Raw genomic sequence first — 20,768 nt, 5'->3', positions numbered from 1 at the left:
GGGGATGTGATTATCATTGAACGTGAGATATCAGAGAAAAAGAGATAGAATTGCTAATGTTAGATGGATCTTGGCTCAAAGTAGAGAATACCAGAAAGATGTTTACTTGTGTTTCATTGAATATGCAAAGACATTTGACTGTGGACCATAATAAACTATAATTAACCTTGAGAAGAATAGGAATTTCAGAACACTTAATTATGCTCATGAGGAACTTGTACATGGGTCAAGAGGCAGTTGTGGGAATAGAACAAGGAAGTACTACATGGTTTAAAATCAAGCTATCTGTGCATCAGGGTTGTATCCTCTCACTATAACTATTTAATCTGTATGCCAAGAAAATCATCAGAGAAGCTGGACTATATGATGAAGAATGCAGCATCAGGATTCGAGGAAGACTCATCAACATTTGATACAACCTTGCCTGCTGACAGTAGGAAGGGACAGAGACCCGAAGCACTTGATGAAGATTAAAGATTGCAGCCTTCAGTATGGATTACAACTCAGTGTAAAGAAGACCCAAATCCTCACAATTAGACAAATAGGTGGCATCATGATTAATGGAGAAAAGGCTGAGCTCATCAGGATTTTGTCTTGCTTAGATCCACAATCAATGTACATGGAAGCAGGAGTCAAGACACCAACAGAGAAGTTTCATTAAGATTTTCTATTGCCTCCTGGGCATGCGAACGTTAGACATCGAGTAAGAAAGGCAGTGGATATATTTGAACTATGGTGCTAGCAATGAAGATTGAAAGTACCATGAAATGTCAAAAGAACAAACAAGCCTGTCCTGAAGTACAGCCAGAGTGCTCCTGAGAGTCAAGGATGGTGAGACTGCATCTTATATACTATAGACATGTGAGGAGAGACCAGTTACTGGGGAAGGACATCATGCTTGGGAAAGTGGAAGGACAGTGAAAAATAGGAAGGCCCTTTAGGAGATGAGTTTGACACATTAGCTACAACAATGGGTTCAGGCATAGGAATAATTGTGAGGATGGCACAGGGCCAGGCAGTATTTTGTTCCATTGTGCATAGAGTTGCTAAGGGTGAGAACCAACTAGATGGCACCTAACAAGCCTGTAGTCCTCCTGCTTCCTGGTTCATCAGCCCTTGTTGCTACATTCATCAAGAAAAGCCTTCATCTGACCCACAGACTTGACCTATGGCCCTCTGCAACGATGTGAGCTATTTCTTGACATAAATCTCTTCCTCTCTCCATAGGCATGTAAGCAATATTGATTTCACTTCTCTAGAAAACCCAGCCTAGCACAATGGTATACTCAATCATCTTGGTCAACACTACAATTCCCAGGCATCAATTCTTCTTCAGTCTCCCTTCATCATTGTACAATTATGCTTGAGCTGATTGAATTATGGAATTGTTACAATATCTGTAAAAGCTCCCAATAAAATTATTTCTTGAAAAGAGTTACTGTGTCTGAAATAAACGGGAGCAGTTCTGCCCGTTTCTTTAGTGTTGTTATGACTCAGAATTGACACATGACAGTGAGTTTGGTTTTTGGTTTTCTGGTTGGTTGGCTAGGTAGCTTTCAATTTTCTTGGCTTAGATGAGTGAATACTTCAGTCTGAACCTGCTTGTTGAAACATCTCAATTGGTATTTCATCAATTCCTGAAACCTGGTCTTTTTTGCCCGTGCCTTCTGTAGAGCTTGGATTTCTCCTTCAGCACCACCCATTTTTGATCATATGCTACTTCCCGGAATGGTTGAATATTAACCAGTTGTTAAGGGTACCATGAATGTGTCCTGCTTCCATCTTTTTTTGATGCTTCCTGCATCATTCAATATTTTCCCATAGGATCCTTCACTATTACAACTTGAGGTTTGGATTTTTTTCTTCAACTCTTTCAGCTTGAGAAATATCAAACATAGTCTTCCCTTTTGGTTTTCTAACTCTGGGTCTTCACACATTTCATTATCATACTCTTATTTTGTTTTCTTAGGCCATCCTTCGAAATCTACAGGTGGCTCTTTTACTATAGCATCTCTTCCATTTGCTTTAGCTGCTCTACATTCAAGAGCAAGTTCCGGAGTCTCTTCCAGTATCCATGATAGTCTTTTCTTTCTTGTCTTTTTAATGATGTTTTGCTTTCTTGATGTATGGTATCCTTGGTATCATTGTACAAAGGGTCTGGCCTTTGGTTATTAGTGTCCAATGTGCCAAATCTATTTTTGATATGGTCTCTAAGTTCAGGTGCAATATAGTCAAGATGATAGGTTAGCTCTCATCAACTTCTTTTTAGTTTCTTCTACTTTAACTTAAAGGTGCATATAAGCGCTAAATGGTCTGTTCCACAGTTGGCTCCTGAGCTTATTCTGGCTGCTGATATTGAGTTTCTTCACTGTTTCTCTCCATAGATGGAGTCCATTTAATGTGTGTGCATTCCATCGTGCAGGTTCCACATATATGGTCGCTGTAAGGTTGTTGGGAGAGGAAAGAATTTTCAATGAAGAAGTTATTTATCTTGCAAAGTTATATTACATGATCACCAGCATTATTTTTCTAACACCAAGACTGTATGTCCCAACTATAAGTTTTCCTCTTTGTTTCCAACTTTCACATTCCAATCACCAATAATTATCGATTCATTTGAATTTCCTGTTTGATCAATTTCAGATTGTAGAAGTTAGTAAAAAAAATTCATGTCTTCAACATTGGCTTAAGTGCTTGGTGTGTAAATTTGAATAATAGTACTAGCAACTGGTCTTCCTTGTTAATACATAGGTATTCTCTTCTCACCAACAGTATTGTACTTCAGGACAGATCTTGGAATTTTTTTTACAATGTGTGTGATGCCATTCCTCTTCAATTCGCCATTTTCTAGAAAACAGAAATATGATTGCTTGATTCAAATAGAAAATATCAGTTCATTTCAGCTCACTAATGCCCAGGATGTCAATCTTTATACATTTCATTTAATTTATGAATTATGATTCTCCTAGACTCGTGTTTCATACATTCCACATTCCAGTTAGTAATGAGTGTTTTCAGCAGTTTCTTCTCAGTTTGAGTTGTGCCACCCAAACAACTGAATGTTCTGAAAACTTTCCTCCATGTTTGGACCATGGTTAAGGTCCACTCTACCTTGAGAAGGCAGCTCTTCTTGTCATAATTTAGGTGCCTTCCAACCTGCGGAGCTCATCTTCTAACACAGTATGTGACAAAATTTTCCTGCTATTCATAAAGTTTGCTGTGACTATCTTTTTCCCCAGAGGTAGACTAACACATCCTTCTTCCTTGTTTATCTGAGTGCATTAGACAGATACCTGGCCAACGGACTAAAACAGACCCATATTTGTACCTAGTCCAAAGAAAGATAACCCAGGAGGATGCAGAAATCATCAAACAATATCATTAATAGTACATACAATACAATTGTACTGAATATCATTCAACAATGGTTGCAGCTTAACATCAACAAAGAGATATCAGAAACTCAAGCCAGATTCAGAAGAATAAGTAGAACAAGGGATATTAATGCTGACATCAGATGGATCTTGGCTATAAAAATATCATTCTAGTGTTAACAATACCAGGGATGAGAACAACAAATGAGTCAAGTCGGTGGTGAGGAGGGTGTAGGAGGCCTGGTAGGACGTGATCAAGGGTTATTGTAACCAAGAGGAATTACTGAAACCCAAATGAAGACTGAGCATGATAGTGGGACAAGAGGAAAGGAAAAGGAAATAGAGGAAAAAGCTAGGAGGCAAAGGGCATTTATAGATGTCTAAATAAAGGCATGTACATATGTAAATATATTTTATATGAGGATGGGTAAATAGATCTATGTGCATATATTTATAGGTTTAATATTGAGGTAGAAGAAGGCCATTAGGCCTCCACTCAAGTACTCCCTCAATGTAAGAATACATTCTTCTATGAAATTGTCATTCTACGATGCTCACCTTCCTGACAAAACCACTGAAGACAAAGTGAGTGAATAAGCAAAGGTGGTGAAGAAACCTGATGATGCCCGGCTATCAAAAGATGTAGAATCTGGGGTCTTAAAGGCTTGAAGGTATACAAGTGGCCATCTAGCTTAGAAGCAACAAAGCCCACATGGAAGAAGAACACCAGCCTGTGTGATCACAAGGTGTCTAAGGGATCAGGCATCAGGCATCATTAGAACAAAAAGTCATATCATTGTGAATGAGGAGGGAGTGCAGAGTGGAGAACCAAAGCCCGTTTGTAAGCCACTGGACATCTCCTCACAGAAGGGGAGGAGGAGGAGACGAACCAGTCAGGGTGCAATGTAGCAACGATGAAACATACAACTTTCCTCTAGTTCCTAAATGCTTCATCTACCCCAGCCCCGACTATCATGACCCCAATTCTACCTTACAAATCTGGCTAGACCAGGAGGAACTGGAAATACAGGGAATCCAGGGCGGATGATCCCTTCAGGACCAGTGGTGTGAATGACGACACTGGGAGGATGGAGGGAGGGTGGGTTGGAGAGGGAGAACTGATTAAAAAGATCTACATATAACCTCCTTCCTGGGGGATGGACAACAGAAAAGTAGGTGAAGGGAGACTTCGGACAATGCAAGATATGACAAAATAATAATTTATAAATTATCAAGTGTTCATGAGAGAGGGGAAGAAATGAGGAGTTGATGCCAGGGGTTTAGGTGGAGAGCAAATCTTTTGAGAATGATGAGGGCAATGAATGTACAAATGCACTTTACAGAATTGATGTATGGATTGTGATAGGAGTTGTATGAGCCACTAATAAAATGATTTTTAAAAAGAGAGAAAGTAGATATAATTCTATTAAGATGTTTATTTGTGTTTTATTGATTGTATAAAAACATTGGACTATGTGGATCATAACCAACTATAGATAGCATTGGGAAGAATGAGAATTCCAGAAGTTTTAATTATGCCTATTCAGAATCCATACATGGATCAAGAGGCAGTCATTTGAACAGAACAAGGGAATACCACATGGTCAAAAATCAGGAAACATGTATGTCAGAGTTATATTCTTTCACCTTATTTATTCAGTCTGTATGATGGGCAACTAAATGGAAAAGATGATCTATATGAAGCAGAGCATGGCATTAGACTTAGAAGAAGGCTTATTATTTGCCTACAACATGCATATGATATACCTTTGTTACTGAAAGTGAAGAGGTCTTGAAGCACTAGCCAATGAAGATCAGAGATTGCAGCCCTCAATATGGATGACAACTCCATATAAAGAAAACCCAAATCCTCACAACTGGACCAACAGGTAACATCATGATAAGTGGAGAACAGATCAAAGTTGTCAAGGGTTTGTTCATGGAAGCAGCAGTCAAGAGAGCAAACAATGTAGTGCACTGGGTAAGCCCAGTGCACTAGACCTCTTTTTAAAATGTTGAATATATCAAAGATGTCACTTGGGGACCGAGGTACTCTTGACCCGGGTTATGGTATCTGCAGTCACTTCACATGTAGGTGAAAGTTGTACTTTATAAAGAAGTCTGCAGAAGAACAGATGCATTTGAATTCTGGTGGCAGTGAAGAATATGAAAAATACTTTGGGCTGCCAGAAGAATGAGCACAGCTGCCTTAGAAGAAGCAGGGCGACAATGCTCCTTAGAAGTAAGGGTGGTAACAATAATTCATAACCTATCAAGGGTTCTTGAGGGAGAAGGGGGGGAGGGAAGGGAAGAAGGAGGAGCTGATACCAAGGGCTCAAGTAGAAAACAAATGTTTTGAGAATGATGATGGCAACAAATGTACAAATGTGCTTGACACAATGGATGAATGGATGGATTGCGATAAGAGTTGTACAAACCCCAAGAAAATGATTTTTTCAAAGAAGAGAAGTAAGGGTGGCCGGACTTTCTCACTCACGTACTTCGGACATGTTATCCAGAGAGACCAGCCCTTGGCAAAGAACACCAGCCTCGATACAGTAGAAAGGAATTGGGGGGTAAAAAGAAGGCCCTCGACTAGATAGATTGACACTGTGGCTGCAACATGGGCCACCACTGTAAGCACAATTGTGAGGAAAGCACAGGATGGGGCAGTGCTTCTTTCTGTTGTACATAGGGTCAGGTTTCGTGAGTCGGAACTGTCTCACCTTTACTTAACAATGATGACCACAGAGCAAGTCTGTAAGACAATATAGAATGCACAAGGAGCTTGGAATGTGGCCTTACGCTGTCCTGCCTCCTTGGGACAGCGTCTTGACTTGCTCCCCTCTGCCCCTGGCAAAGATCTGGACAGAGATACCCAGAAAGTCAAGATGGGACATGAGTCAAGTCACAAGGTGGGGCTTTGGGGACCTTAAAGGGTCTATATTAATCTGGTGAATATCCTCATTGGCGAGGAAACCGTGCAGTAAGTAGAAAATAAGATTCACCATGGCAGGTCAAGAGTGACAGCAGAGAAAACAGGATTACCCATAACCGCTCTTCCTGTGTTTTGAGTAGGGGGCTCCATATTTCCATTTGGTCTAGGGCGCCACTCATTATGTAACTAGCCCTGGCTGTAGAATGTTAAACCGACTCAGCACTCTTCCCGGGGTTTGAAGTGGGAAGTTCAGAGTCCCCCCAGTTCTTGGTCTTCAAGGGCAAGTTGCTGTCCTCTTACACAGTGAGCAGACATTAATCGGTTCATTGGGTAATGGTTCATTGTGGACAAAGTAAGGCGCTGAGTGCTGGTATATCTTGGTAGTTTTCCGGACTAGGCGGTGGAAACAGGAACAGAGGCAGGCATAATTATGTACTTGACTCCGAACAAAAAAGCAGACCCACCAGCAGCTCGCTCCCCTGGAGGGGGGCTGCCATAAAGATGACAGCCTGGGGAACTGTGAGGCAGTTATTTTCTGTTTCTCAGAGGTCACTATGTGGAGCCCTGGTGGCACAGTGGGTTAGAGTAGACTGTGATCTGTTAAGGTCTGAAGTTGGAAAATACTAGCCACCCCTTGGGAGAAGCCTGAGGATTTCTAGACCCATAAAGAGTTCCATTCTCAAAAAGTCACCGGATTTCTAGACCCATAAAGAGTTCCATTCTCAGAAACTCACCATGGCCGTTCGACCCTGACTTTCCGAGTCAGCAGCAACGCATTGGCAGTGAGTTTGAGGAGGGTTTTAGAGTCAGACTCACAGTGAGTCACAGTCAACTTGACGGCATATAACCATAAAATAAAAATGTATTATTCACTTCCTTTCCTGAAAAACTTTTGGCAGTTCCTGACTTTGCAGCAATTAGGCAATTTTTTTCATTTCCTTCTCATCATCACAAAGCCAGTGAGCTTTTAGCATATATCACTTCATTAACATTAAGGTTACCTGTAGACCCAGTAAGCAAGTAATTACCTTGGTGGGCCTTATGATAATACTAACCCTGTGTTAGTCAATTATACCTGGACTCAGTTGATCCTGAATGGTTAATTATGGAAGCTAATTTTGTTCTTCTGGGAAAGGAAAATTTCAACAGTCACTTCAGAAATTGGAAATTGGTTGATGGTGTAAATAGTATGGATTTTTCTTTTCCTTTCCTTTCTATGTTTCTTTGCTTTCCACACACAGGCAGAGAAGAGCACTGGGTGGTACATAATAGGCTCTCTTTGCTTATTTTCCAGAGCGGAAATAGAATCCTGTGTTCCATCATCCTGAGCCAGCACCAAGGCCCTTCCATTATCAACTGTGATGATGAGAGCGGGAAGACGTGTGTACACATCGCTGCAGCCGCAGGCTTTGTCGACATCATTCACGACCTGGCGAGAGTCCCTGAGTGTAACCTACAGGCCCTGGATGTGGACGACAGGTACCCAAGACAGCTGAGAAACTGATGGACACTCCCAGCCACTTCCGAATGTTAATCTTAAAGATGTTTAGGGAGTGATCCCCAAGAGCCATAGCTTCAGTGCCAGTAATACTTATAGACGTGTATATGACAACAAAAACGGCTTTGGTTTTATTGGGGCAGGGATAAAATGATGGGCAAGGGGAGACAAGCTTTGACGCTACAGGAACTGTCAGATTTGTGGCTTCTTTCTTTCTTTATTTTTTTGCTAAGCATCGTGAATGTTCTCAGAGGTTTCTGTAGAACAGATTCCTGTGATACAAACATTTGTTCTTCACAGTAGGTGCTGCTTACTGCATCATCCCTGTCAACAAGTCCTTCTTGTTCCGAAGGAAGGCTTTTCTATTCGGAACTATGGGGCTTGTAGAACCAGAAGGGCCTGGGTGACGTTTCATTCCTCAATCATTTAAATTCATTGACACAGAAAGGGAGTTGGGGCTGAAAGGGTGAAAGAGCTTCCACCGAGTTGGTTAGTGAGTAACTCGCAGATGACCCGTGTCCTTGCTTCCCCACGCAGAGCTGTCACCTGCAATATCCTGCTCATCTCGACTGTACTTTGGTGAAGCATTGATTCCGTGGTAAGATAAGAGCAAACAAACAAACAAAGATAACAGCAAATAGGGCTATTGAAGATAGGTATGAGGCTTACTCACACTCTGTACCCTAAGTTCAAAATCCACTACCTGCTTATCATAATTTTGGAGTTTCCAGGACTGCCATGAGTCGAAATCAACCCATCTGTGAGGATTAAGGGGTTTGTTTGTTTGTTTGTTTGTTTGCTTGTTTTAGTGGGCAGTACAAACTGTTACTATGCTGGGATGTTCATCCAAGGAAGAAAAAAAATTATGCTGGGAGTACTCCTCCAGACACCTCCGAAGAAAAGGCTGGCAATCTCCTTCTGTAAAAATAAGTCATTTGAAACCATTTGGAGAAAAAGGAGGAGAAACCTTACAGAGTAAGGTTTTGACACACATTCGGTCACCGTGAGTTCGTCAACTTGACAGCAATTGGTTTTTAATCATGATTTCAGAGGCCCCAAGAAAATATCTCCTACTTCATGAAGACTGGGTGTTGTTTGGTTATTTAACATGACACTTTTATGTCATTCTCAAAAGTGGGAGATGGCTAGCACAGTTATTTAAATTGACATTTAAGTAAACAGCATTCAAAGTTGACCTCTTCCTAGTTCTTCTCTGAGAAAACACTAAATGGCTCAGATGACATTAGTGCGGCCAAGGGGCCCGAGACTCAAGATCCTGAGCCCATGCCTGCTTCTGCTGAGGCTTGGGCATCAGCTTGGGGTACCAGGATCTGGGCCTGGCTCAGGGTTGTGGATGAGCCAGAGCCAAGGACTGGAAAAGGGTGGCTCCCTGTCACCAAGCTGGGTCGTCTGATCAAAGAAATAAAGGTAAAGTCCTTAAAGGAAAACTATCTGTGCTCCTTTCCCATCAAGAATTCTGAGATTAGTGACAACTTCCTCTGGATGTCGCTCAATGTCAAGGGCTTTGTGCAAAAACAGATGCACGCTGGCTAGGGGACCAAGTTCAAGGCCTTTGTTGCCATCAGGGTTTATTAAGACCACTTCTGCCTGGGTACCAAGCACTCCAGGGAGGCAGCCACTGCCATCCTCACTCAGGACCATCATCTTGGCCAAACTGTTCCTTGTCTCCATACAAGCAGTGAACAAGATCCGCTGGCTCCAGTCGCTTCCATGCCATGTGACTGGAAGCTGTGGCTCTGTGCTGATGGGTTTCATCTCAGCACCTAGGGTCACTGGCATCCTCTTATCCCCCTTTCCCGAAGAAGCTGCTCATGTTGGCCTATAGGCATATCTGGTCCTATGCAAGTTCAAGTTGAAGAAAATTAAAACAAATCCATGAGCACCAAAAACAAACTTGCATCTATCCCAGCTGAACTTAAAGTCCATCTCAAGAATAGATACAATTCATTGGACACTGATAACTGGAAATGTGATTTGTAGAGTGACATCAAGAACATCAAAGATTACTATGAGGGTAGGGGGAAGGTAAGAGAGGGAGAAGGGGGATAAAGGGGGAACCAATCACAATGATCAATGTACAACACCCCCCAGGGGGGTGGACAACAAACAATAGAAACTCAGGTGAAGGGAGATGAATGGTGTAAAATATGAAAATAAAATAATTTATAAATTATCAAGGGTTCACAGTGAGGGAGGGAGGGGAGGGACAAAAAGAGGAGCTAATACCAAGGGTTCAAGTAAAAAGAAAATGTTTTGGAAATAATGATGGCAACATATGTACAAATGTGCTTGATACAATTAATATATGGATTGTTAAAAGAGCCCCCAGTAAAATGATTTATTATTTTTTTAAAAAGAACATCATACATGAAGAAACCAAAGGTCATTAAAATGACAAGAAATAAAGAGGATGGGCCAAAATGGGTGTCAGAAGAGATGCTGAAACTTGCCCAAGTGAGAGGGCAAAACGATGACATGAAAGAGCTCTGAAGAAGATGTCAAAGGGTGGCCCAAGAGACAAAGTAGTGAGATGCAGAAAGACCTGGAGTTAGAAAGAAGACGCCAATACATGAGGCATTTCTCAATAGCAAAGATCTGAAGAAAAAAATTCAAGCTCCATGCTCTAATATTGAAGGATTCCACGAGCAAAACATTGAATGGCACTGAAAGCATCAAAAGAAGATGGAAGGAATACGGAGTCACTGTATGAAAAAGAATCAGATGCTTTTCAGTCATTTTGGGAGACAGCATCTGATCAAGAGCAAATAGTATTAAAGAAAGAAACCTAAACTTCCTGAAAGATTAGTAAAAAAACAAGGCACCAGAAAGTGCTGAAATACAAGTTGAAAATTTTCAACAAGCCAATATAGCAATGGGGGTGATCATTTATCTATGTCAAGAAATTTGAAAGTCCACCAGCTTAACAACCAATTGGAAGAGATCCATATTAGTGTACGTTCCCATAAAGGTAAGGCAATATAATGTGGAAAATATCAAACTATATCGTGCACATGAAAAATGTTGCTGAAGATTCTTCAGAGCAGACTGCAGCAGTACATTGAGAGGGGATTACCAGAAAAGCAAGCAAGATTCTGGAGAGGACATGGAATGAAGGGCCTCATTGCTGAATCTCAGCTTCATCTCAGCTTCAAGCAGGGGACTCCAGAAATACATCTGTCTGTTTCATTGGCTATGTAAAGGCACTGGCCTGGCTGGATCATAGCAAAGTGGGGAAAAGTTTGTGGAGAATGAGAATTCCGGAATATATATAAAGTGCTCGTGTGGAACTTGGACACAGATCAAGAGGCTGATGTTTGTCCAGGACGCAGGGACACTGCTTGATTTAAAGTTTAAAAAGGGTTTGTCGGTGTTGTACCTTTCCACCATACTTATTCAATGTGGCTACTGAACAACTAATCGGAGAGGCTGGCCTATATGAGGAAGAACCGCATCATGATTAGACGACATTAACAATCTGAGATACGCAAATGACACTACCAATTTGCTGAAAATAAAGAGGATTTGAAGCATTCACTAAGAAGATCAAAACTCACTGTCTTTCGATATCGATAACACCTCTGCAGAAAGAAAACAAAGTCCTCACAACTAAGCTAATAAGCAACATCACAATTAACAGAGGAATGAATAAAGTTGTTCAGGATTTCGTTGTACTTGGATGCACAATCAACATCAAGGGTAGCAACAATCCAGAAATCAAATGCAAGTTTGATTTAAAATTCCCTGCTAGAAATCTTGTTACACTGTAAACCAGCAACTATGTCATTCTGAGGACAACGCTGTACCTGAACCAAGTCATGGTGTTTTTAGTCCCTTCACAAGCATGCACAAACCAGACACTGAGTGAGGATGATTGAAGAACATATGCATTTGAAGCAGAGGGTTGGAAAAGAAATTGGAGTGTACCATGAACTGCCAGAATGAACAACTCTGACTTGGAAGAAGGATCTTTATGCTCCTTAAAAACAAAGATGTAGAGGCTTCATCTCATGTACTTTGGATGTTATTAAGTAGGGCCGGTCCCTAGAGAAAGACATCAGACTTGGTCAACCGAGGACTAATGGAAAAGAAGAAGATGCTCAATGAGATGGACTGACCTGGTGGCTGCAAGAACAGGCTGTTGCAGAGGAATGCCTGTGAGTAAGGCACAGGACCAGGCACTGTTTGGTTCCATTATAAATAAGGTTGCTATGAGTCAGAAGTGCTCCTCTGCGTGAGTCTATTGTTGCAGCCACTGTGTCAATCCATTTCCCTGACGGCCTTCCTCTTTTGTACAACCCCTCTGCTTTACCGAGCACAATGTCCTTCTCCAGAGACTACTCTCTCCTGGCTCAGGACCCAACAGTGTTTCATTGTGTTGTGCATAGATAGGGTCTCTGTAGATCGCAAACGACTAGAAGACACCTAACAACAACAACATGAGTCAGAAGCGACTCAACCGCAGGTAATGACAACAACAGTGACAGAAAAGAGGTAGAGGGGAAATAGCAACTAGCCCTCCCGGGTAGAAAAATGCATCATAGATCTATAATATTGAAAATGTAGGAGCACTATCCTGAGATTACTGGCATGGAACATAAAGCCCAGAAATAGCTTTGTAGTTTAAATGTTTCCAACTTCATTCCTCTCTGAAGTCAGACTTTCCTTTAATACCCAACTCAACCATCTGAGCTACCACCATGCATGTCTTCTTGAAAGACAGTAGTTTTATTTGGGGCAGCAAGCTAGGGAAGGACAGTCTTTTCTCAAGTTCTCCTCCCTACATATTTCTGGAAGTTCTCTGGAGAAAACCTACATGCTCTCAGGTCATTCCTTAGCGACTGATAGTTCAACCAACAATGTACTTCAACCCATTTGGAGGCTTATCCAATGACAAGGTGTCTAGGAAAGAGCTGGGGGCTGTGACTGTCTTATCTTTTATTCTCACCCTCTGGTGGTGTTAACTGCTTCCATGCTATGTTTGGGGGACTGCCTATAACCCTTACTGCCTGGACACACTACTTAGAATTTCCTGCCCCCTACTTTCCAGCAGCTCTTTCAAGGAAGTAAAATTCTGGCACCTTCTGTTCCTAAGTTCGGTGGTATTTTATGCTTCTATGTCACATCTGTCTTGAGAAAGAACTCTCATTCTTGTCTTGGGGAAGTTCTCCTCAATTTATATATTCATTGGGCCTTTAATCTTTAAAAATCTCCTCTCAGTCTGGGGCTCAGTTTTTGGAAACATGAAGACACTGAGACTCTCCTTTCCCCTGCTACATCCCTGCCCTGTTTGAGCTCAAAGTCAACCAGATCCCTGAATGGGGGGAGAGGATGAGTATAAAACGTGTCCATAGGTAAGGATCTCAGAATATGATGCAGAGCATTAATAAATTACATTGAGAAAAATTGGTTCTATACTTCGAAAAGCAAATTGGTTCCTTGTGTCACCATAACTGACAGCATACACATATGGACACACATGTTTCTAATAAAGAAATGGGAAAAGAACATTTCAATGCAGATACTCAAATGGCAAATAAATGTACAAGGGAGCTTCAACGAGTTCATGGAAAAGTTAAGTGAAAAGATAATGGAATTCTCCCAGGAACTTTTTGAAGGCCCCTTGTACATATCCTTCAGTTATACTTTACTTTTTATTAAATACATGGAAAAGACAACAAAAAATCATTTGCCTACCAAATTGACAACATTTTTCAAAGCTGGTGACTGAACTCAACATTAAGGAAGGCAGAAGGACCAACTGAGAGACTCTTTTTGGAAGACAATTTGGCACTCGGTGGTTATTGTGAAGTCCCTCAAGTCGTTTCCGACGTATCGCAACCCAGGTGCAGCAGAAAACACCACCGTTTCCTGAACCATCCTCACAATTGTTGTTATATTAGAACCAACTTTTTTCAAGCCCTATGTCAGTCCATCTTGTTGAAGGCCTCCTTCTGTTATATGGTCTCTCCACCTTACCGAGCATCTGCCCTTTTCCAGAGAATGGTGTCTCCCGGATCACTTCCCAAGTGTGTGAGATGAAGTTGAAGTTACGGCATTGTCTTTGCCTCTAAGGAGCATCCTGGTTGCAATTCTTCCAAGACAGCTCTGCTTGCTCTTTTGGCAGTCCATGGCACTTTTAATATTCTTTTCAATACTATAGTTCAAGTGCATCTGTTTTTCTTCAGTCTTCCTTATTCGATGTCCAACGTTCATATGTTTATGAGGCGTTTGAAAAATCTTACGGCTTGCAAAGACACACCTTAGTCCTCAAAGTAACATCCTTGACTTGTGCATCAGATTTACCTAGTGCAGTGCATCATTTGATCTCTTGACTGTTGTTTCCATGAGCACTGGTTGTGGATTCAACCAAGATGAAATCAATGACAACTTCAATACTTTCTCCATTTGTCATTATGTTGCCTACTAGTCCATTTATGAGGATTTTGGTTTTATTTACATTGAATTATAATCCACACTGAAGGTTGCATTCCTTGATCTGCACCAGCAAGGGCTTCAAGTCCTCCTCACTTTCAGGAGGCAAGGTTGTGTCATCTGCATGTAGCAGGTTGTTAATAAGCCTTCCTCCCGTCCTGATACAACATTCTTCTTTGTGGAATCCAGCTTCTCTGATTATTTTCTCACTGGCACTGCGTAGAGTGCTAAAACTGCCAGACCTTTGGTTCAAGACTCTCTCTTCTAGAAAATTCTCTGAAATGACAGAGAAAATTAGAGACAAGTGGATAATTAACACTAGAATGAGCTCTGACACGTACCCACCATCATTCTTAAGCTTCATTAAAACATACTATTTCCATATAGGAAATCCTGGGTTAGAATTCCTAAACTGAATGCATATAAACGGTTAACAGGCTCCATCGCTCACCAAACAGTTGGTGGTCTCAGTCCACCAAGAAGTTCCTTGAAAGCCAGGCCTGGTATTTCCAAAGAACACCCCATAGAGCCCATTCTACTCTGGTACATATGGGGTTGCCATGAGTCAGATTGACTCAATTGCAACGGATTGTTCTCATGGAGTACATGTGTTGGTTGTTAGTTGCCATCAGGCTGATGGCAGCCCCATGTGTTCAGATGAGACGTGCTCCACAGGGGTTTCAGGACCCTGGATGGCACACTGGCTAAAGTGGTAGGCTGCTAACCAAAAGGCAAGCAGGTCAAACCTGCCAGCTACTCTATAGGAGAAAGGAAGGTGTGGTCGTCTGCTTCAGTAAAGTTGAGGCCTTAGAATCACTCTGAGCACTTCTACTCTGGGTCTCTCTGAGTCACGATGAACTGGGAAGCAATGGTTTGCTTTGGTTTTGGTTTTAGTAAGGTTTTCAAGGCTAGACCTTTTAGAAGCAGATCACCGACTGTTAATGGATTTGAACCACCAATCTTTCATTCAATAGCCAAGGGCTTAACTTGTTGGGTCACCATACCAAGGTTTTTCCTGCCACAACCAAATTTTTGGCATAAACTGCTGCCAGCTAAGCAACCTATACTATTCACATGCTTGGACACTTGTGTTTCTCCCTTGTGGTTCCCCCAGGACGCCCCTGCACTGGGCTGCAGCTGCAGGGAAGGCAGATTGTGTCCAGTCACTACTAGAATTGGGCATGGATAGCAACCTGCGAGACATCAATGAGAGCACACCACTGGCCTACGCCCTCTACTGTGGCCACACTGCCTGCGTCAAACTCCTCTCCCAGGAGAGCAGGTGAGTAAGCCGGCAGCCACTCACTTTTTCCTTCCTTCCAAGGATGTACGAACTTGAAGGAAAGCAGCCCTCCGAAGGTAGGCTCCTCCCCTGCTGATGGGCAAAGCCAACAAGAACTTAAATGTGGGATTGCCATTACGAAGCATAGATGGAAATATTCTTGACCATGGTGCGATATGATGGTACTAAGCTGATTCTGTCAGTCGCTAAGCTTGAATCCCCTCCTTTCCATTTGCTTCTTCCTTTTTTGCCAGGTCTTCTTATGCCTCCCTTTACTGAAATCAGCAGCTCCCAAATATTTTGGTCTCAGGACCCTTTTATATTCTCAAAAATTATTGAGAAACCCAGAGTTCTTATTTATATACAATATACTTATCAATATTAAAACAATTAAAATGGAGAAACTTTCTAAATATTTATTCAGCTATTCATTTGAGATCATAATGTACCCATTACAGTTACACTTCAACATAAATAATACAGTTTTAATATAAAGTGACCACATGTCAATAAGTTTCTGTACTCTTTTACATTACAGTTGATATACCTACCTTGCAATTTGCTGTTCTTCCTTGCTGTCGAGTTGATTCAGACTCATGGAAACTGTATGTTTACAAAGTAGAACTGCTGTATACAGAATCGAAGGCCTGGCCTTTCAGAAGCAGATAGGCAGGCCTACCCTCAGAGGGACCTTTGATGGGTTGAAAACAACAACCTTTCAGCTAGTAGCTGGGTGCCTAATTGTTCGTGCCACCCAGAAATTCCGTCTTGCACTTTGTCTTACATCTTTGCATTTGATAGCATATTGCATTGATCCTTTGTGAAATACAGGTTCAAAATAACTGTGCGGATTTCCAAATGGCACGGTCCATTGTACGGTGCCAATGGATGCGTTTGCTAATAGCACCAGCAGTCTTATCAGAAAGGCCTTCATGTGCCGAAACATCGTCATACTAAGTGAATACAAGCAATCAAAAATTCTAAACTCTGTCTGAATTCTAGAGTTTCATAATTGACAGCAAGTATTGCCAGTTGTTTTCCTTGAAGCAATAAGCTCAATTTTGTATAGTCCATCTTTTCAGATTACCTGATCACCATACAGATTGATTGTGAAAGAGTGTAACCTGATGCACACTTAGCCTGATTTTATACCATGATTTTATATCCCCTTGTACTTCCTCTTGGCCTATGAACAAGCTCCACCCCTGCATAATATCTATGTGGGAATTCCCAGTCTTCCCAACGGAATCTTTAATTTGATATTCCTCACATAGTTAAATGCCTTTGCATCGTCATTACTTGCTCACCACTGCGGTAGTTGTAGTGGTTATTGGTTGGGCTGTTAAACCCAAGGTCCGCAGTTCAAAACCACCAGCTGCCCCTCAGGAGAAAGATGAGGCTTTCTGCTCCCATAAAGAGTTCCAGTCTCAGAAACCCAAAGGGGCGGTCCTACCCTGTCTACCCTGATGACAGAAAACTGTCTTTATGATATTCTCTGCCCTAAACCTAGATACATTTGGCATCAGCGATGATATCCCTCATCCCATGTCCTTCTCAGCATACAACTGACATTTTGGGTAGTTCTCCATCAAGATACTGCTCTAGCAGTTTTTGTATGTTGTCCCATTATTTCCACAGTATGTTGGAAAGGCACAAATATAGATCTCTTCTGGTTGGTTGGCCAGCTAATTGCCTTCCAAATTTCTTGGCATTGACAAATGAGTACTCACAGCATTGCATCCAGGTCTTGAAACATCTCATCAGCTATTCCACCAATCCCTGGGGCCCTGTTTTTCACCGATCCCTTCTGTGCACTTTAAACGTCTTCATTGATTCTGACCATATACTACATCCTGAAGTGGTGGAGCATCAAGCAGTTCTTCCTGGTACTGTGACTCTGTGTATTCCTTCCATCTTCCTTTGATGTTTCCTGCGTCATTCAGCATTTTGCCCATAGAATCCTTTAATGTTTCAAATTGAGGTTTGAATTTTTTGTTTTTCAATACTTTACTTATTTTTAATCATTTTATTAGGGGCTCATACAATTCTTTTTACAATCATTTGTGTACAGCACATTCACACTTAAATTGCCATCATCATGCTTTTTTTTTAAAACATTTTATTAGGGGCTCATACAACTCTTATCACAATCCATGCATATACATACATCAATTGTATAAAGCACATCTGTACAGTCTTTGCCCTAATCATTTTCTTTCTTTTCTTTTCTTTTTTAACATTTTATTAGGGGCTCATACAACTCTTATCACAATCCACACATATACATACATCAATTGTATAAAGCACATTGTACATTCTTTGCCCTAATCACTCTCAAAGCATTTGCTCTCAACTTAAGCCTTCTGCATCAGGTCCTCTTTTTTTTCCCCTCCCTCCCCGCTCCCCCCTCCCTCATGAGCCCTTGATAATCCACAGATTGTTATTTTGTCATATCTTGCCCTATCCAGAGTCTCCCTCCCCCCCCCCCCCGCCCACTTCTCGGCTGTCCATCTCCCAGGGAGGAGGTCACATGTAGATCCTTGTAATCAGTTCCCCCTTTCCAACCCACTCACCCTCCACTCTCCCAGCATCGCCCCTTACACCCCTGGTCCTGAAGGTATCATCCACCCTGGATTCCCTGTGCCTCCAGCTCCCATATGCACCAGTGTACAACCTCTGCCCTATCCAGTCCTGCAAGGTAGAATTCGGATGATGGTAGTTGGGGGGAGGAAGCATCCAGGATCTGGGGGAAGGCTGTGTTCTTCATCGGTACTACATCGCACCCTGACTGACCCATCTCCTCTCCTAAACCCCTCTATGAGGGGATCTCCAGTGGTCGACACTTGGGCCTCGGGTCTCCACTCTGCACTTCCCCCTTCATTCACTATGGTATGTATATATATACACACACACACACACACACATATATATATACATACACATATTCTTTTTTTCATGATCATCATGCTTTTTAATCTTCAGTTCTTTCTATTTGAGAAATACTGAGTATATACGTCCCTTTTAGTTTTCTAACTTGACATATTTTCACATTTCATTATAATACTTTACTTTGTCTTTTCTGGCTTGTTCCCTTCAGCTCTTTCACTTTATCATTTCTACCATTGGCTCTAGCCACTCTATGTTTCAGTCGCTCTGATATCCATCTACTCTTTTCTCAATTTCCTATCTTTTTAATGCCCTTTTTGTGTTCTTTATGTAAGATATTTTTATGTCATTCCAACTTGTCTGGTCTTTGGTCACTAGTGTTCAATACATCAAGTATATTATTGAGATAATCTCCAAATTCAAGCAGGATGTACTCGGGTTGATACTTCCAGTTTTCTTCAACTTGAATTTTGCTTTGAGCAGCAGATGGTCTGGTTCCATGGTTTCGCTGATAATATTTGAGCTTCTCCATCTTCTTGCCCACAGATACACTCTATGTGATTCTTGTGGACTCCATTTGGCAAGGTCTACATGTAGTGTTGTTGTTGTTGTTGTTAGGTGCCATCAAGTCCGTTCCAACCCATGAAGACCCTGTACACAATATAAGGAAACACTGTCCGGCCCCACACCATTCTCACAACTATTCCTTTGGGTCCATTGTGAGCCCATAGCCACCGTGCCGTCCATCTTGTTGGGGCCTTTCTCTTTTTCACTGGCCCTCTTCATGTACAGTCACCCAAGGAGAACTAGTTCTTAAGGTTTCCTAGGATGCAAATCTTTTTTTTAAATCATTTTATTGGGGGCTCATACAACTCTTATCACAATCCATACATGCATCCATTGTGTCAAGCACATCTGTATATTTGTTGTCATCATCATTCTTAAAACAGTTGCTTTCCACTTGAGCCCTTAATATCAGCTCCTCATTTCCCCCTTCCCTCCCCGCTCCTTCTCCCTCGTGAGTCCTTGATAATTTATAAATTATTATTATTTTGTCATATCTTACATTGTCCGACATCTCCCTTCCCCCACTTTTCTGTTGTCCATCCCTCAGGGAGGAGGTTGTATATAGCTCCTTGTAATGGGTTCCCCCTTTCTACCCCACCTTCCCTCCACCCTCCCGGTGTCGCCACTCTCAGCACTGGTCCTGAGGGGTCCTCTGTCCTGGTCCTAGGATGGAAATCTTGACCGTAGCAAACAACTGCTTCTTTCTCTTGTAGAGCAGCTGGGGGGGGGGGTTACCAGCTCAATGCTTAACCCATTGTGCCACCAGGGATTCTTTTTAAAATTTCGCACAGGAGGAAAATATATTTAAAAATTAATAACTCTTATTGCTTCACCAAGGATATTGGTCCCTATTTTTACTCCAATGATCTTTATAGTTTTGTGTTTTACATTTAGGTTTTGGTGCTAATATAGAAACGATTTCAGCTTCATGGACTGTGAGAAAGAATCTTGAAGGTTCTCCAGTATTGAGTAGACCTAAATCATATGCAGTGTGCGTTCGCGAAAGGAAATCGGTTGTAGAAGTTGTGGAAGTAGCGTCAATTATCACACAGATATATTCTGTTGCTCAGAAACTCGAAAGCACATGAGAGGTCTTCTCAGGTTCCTGCAAAGGCAGTATTACGAGTCCAGAAGTAGTGTTAAAAAATGTTTTTTTCATTTACTTTTTTGGGGACTCTTACATCTCTTATCATAATCCATACATTCATCCAGTGTGTCAAGCACATTTGCACACATGCCACCATCATCATTTTCAAAGCATTCTCTTCCCACTTGAGCCCCTGATATCAGCTCCCCATTTCTTCCCCATCTCCCCCACTCACCCACCCTCACAAACCCTTGATAAGTTATAGATTATTATTTCCATATCTTAATCATCCTCTGTCACCCTCACCCACTTTTCAATTATTCGCCCCCCTGGGAGGGGGTTATAGATTGATCCCTGTGATTGATTCCCCTTTCTCCCCCCATCCTCACCTAATCCTCCTGGTATCTCTACTCTCCTTGTTGGCCCTGAAGGGATTATCTCTCCTGGATTCCCTGTGTTGCGGGCTCTCATCTGTAGCAGTGTGCATGCTCTGGTCTAATCAGATTTGTAAGGTTGAATTGAGGTCATGATAGTGGGGGGAAAGGAAGCACCAAAGAACTAGAGGAAAATTGTGTATCTTTTTAAAAGTCTATTGGTAGATAAAAAAATGAAGAAAGATAAAATTATGTCACAGGAATAAAATTTAATTATGTATGCACTGTGTGACCTAAAAGGGAACAAAG

General features: G+C 41.7%; 1 protein-coding gene across 1 annotated transcript in view; it reads left to right on the top strand.

The window, feature by feature from the left end:
* Positions 1–20,768, top strand: part of ANKRD55 (ankyrin repeat domain 55) — a 140,635-nt gene that overhangs the window by 93,303 nt on the left and 26,564 nt on the right. Inside the window, exons 8-9 of the mRNA XM_075542652.1 lie at positions 7,607–7,791; positions 15,378–15,545. Coding sequence (XP_075398767.1) covers positions 7,607–7,791; positions 15,378–15,545 — 353 coding nt within the window. The remainder of the gene's footprint in view (positions 1–7,606; positions 7,792–15,377; positions 15,546–20,768) is intronic.

This window comes from Tenrec ecaudatus, chromosome 2 (assembly GCF_050624435.1).
Source record: "Tenrec ecaudatus isolate mTenEca1 chromosome 2, mTenEca1.hap1, whole genome shotgun sequence".
NCBI classification, from domain to species: domain Eukaryota; kingdom Metazoa; phylum Chordata; class Mammalia; order Afrosoricida; family Tenrecidae; genus Tenrec; species Tenrec ecaudatus.
This window is presented reverse-complemented; position numbering and strand designations above follow the sequence as displayed.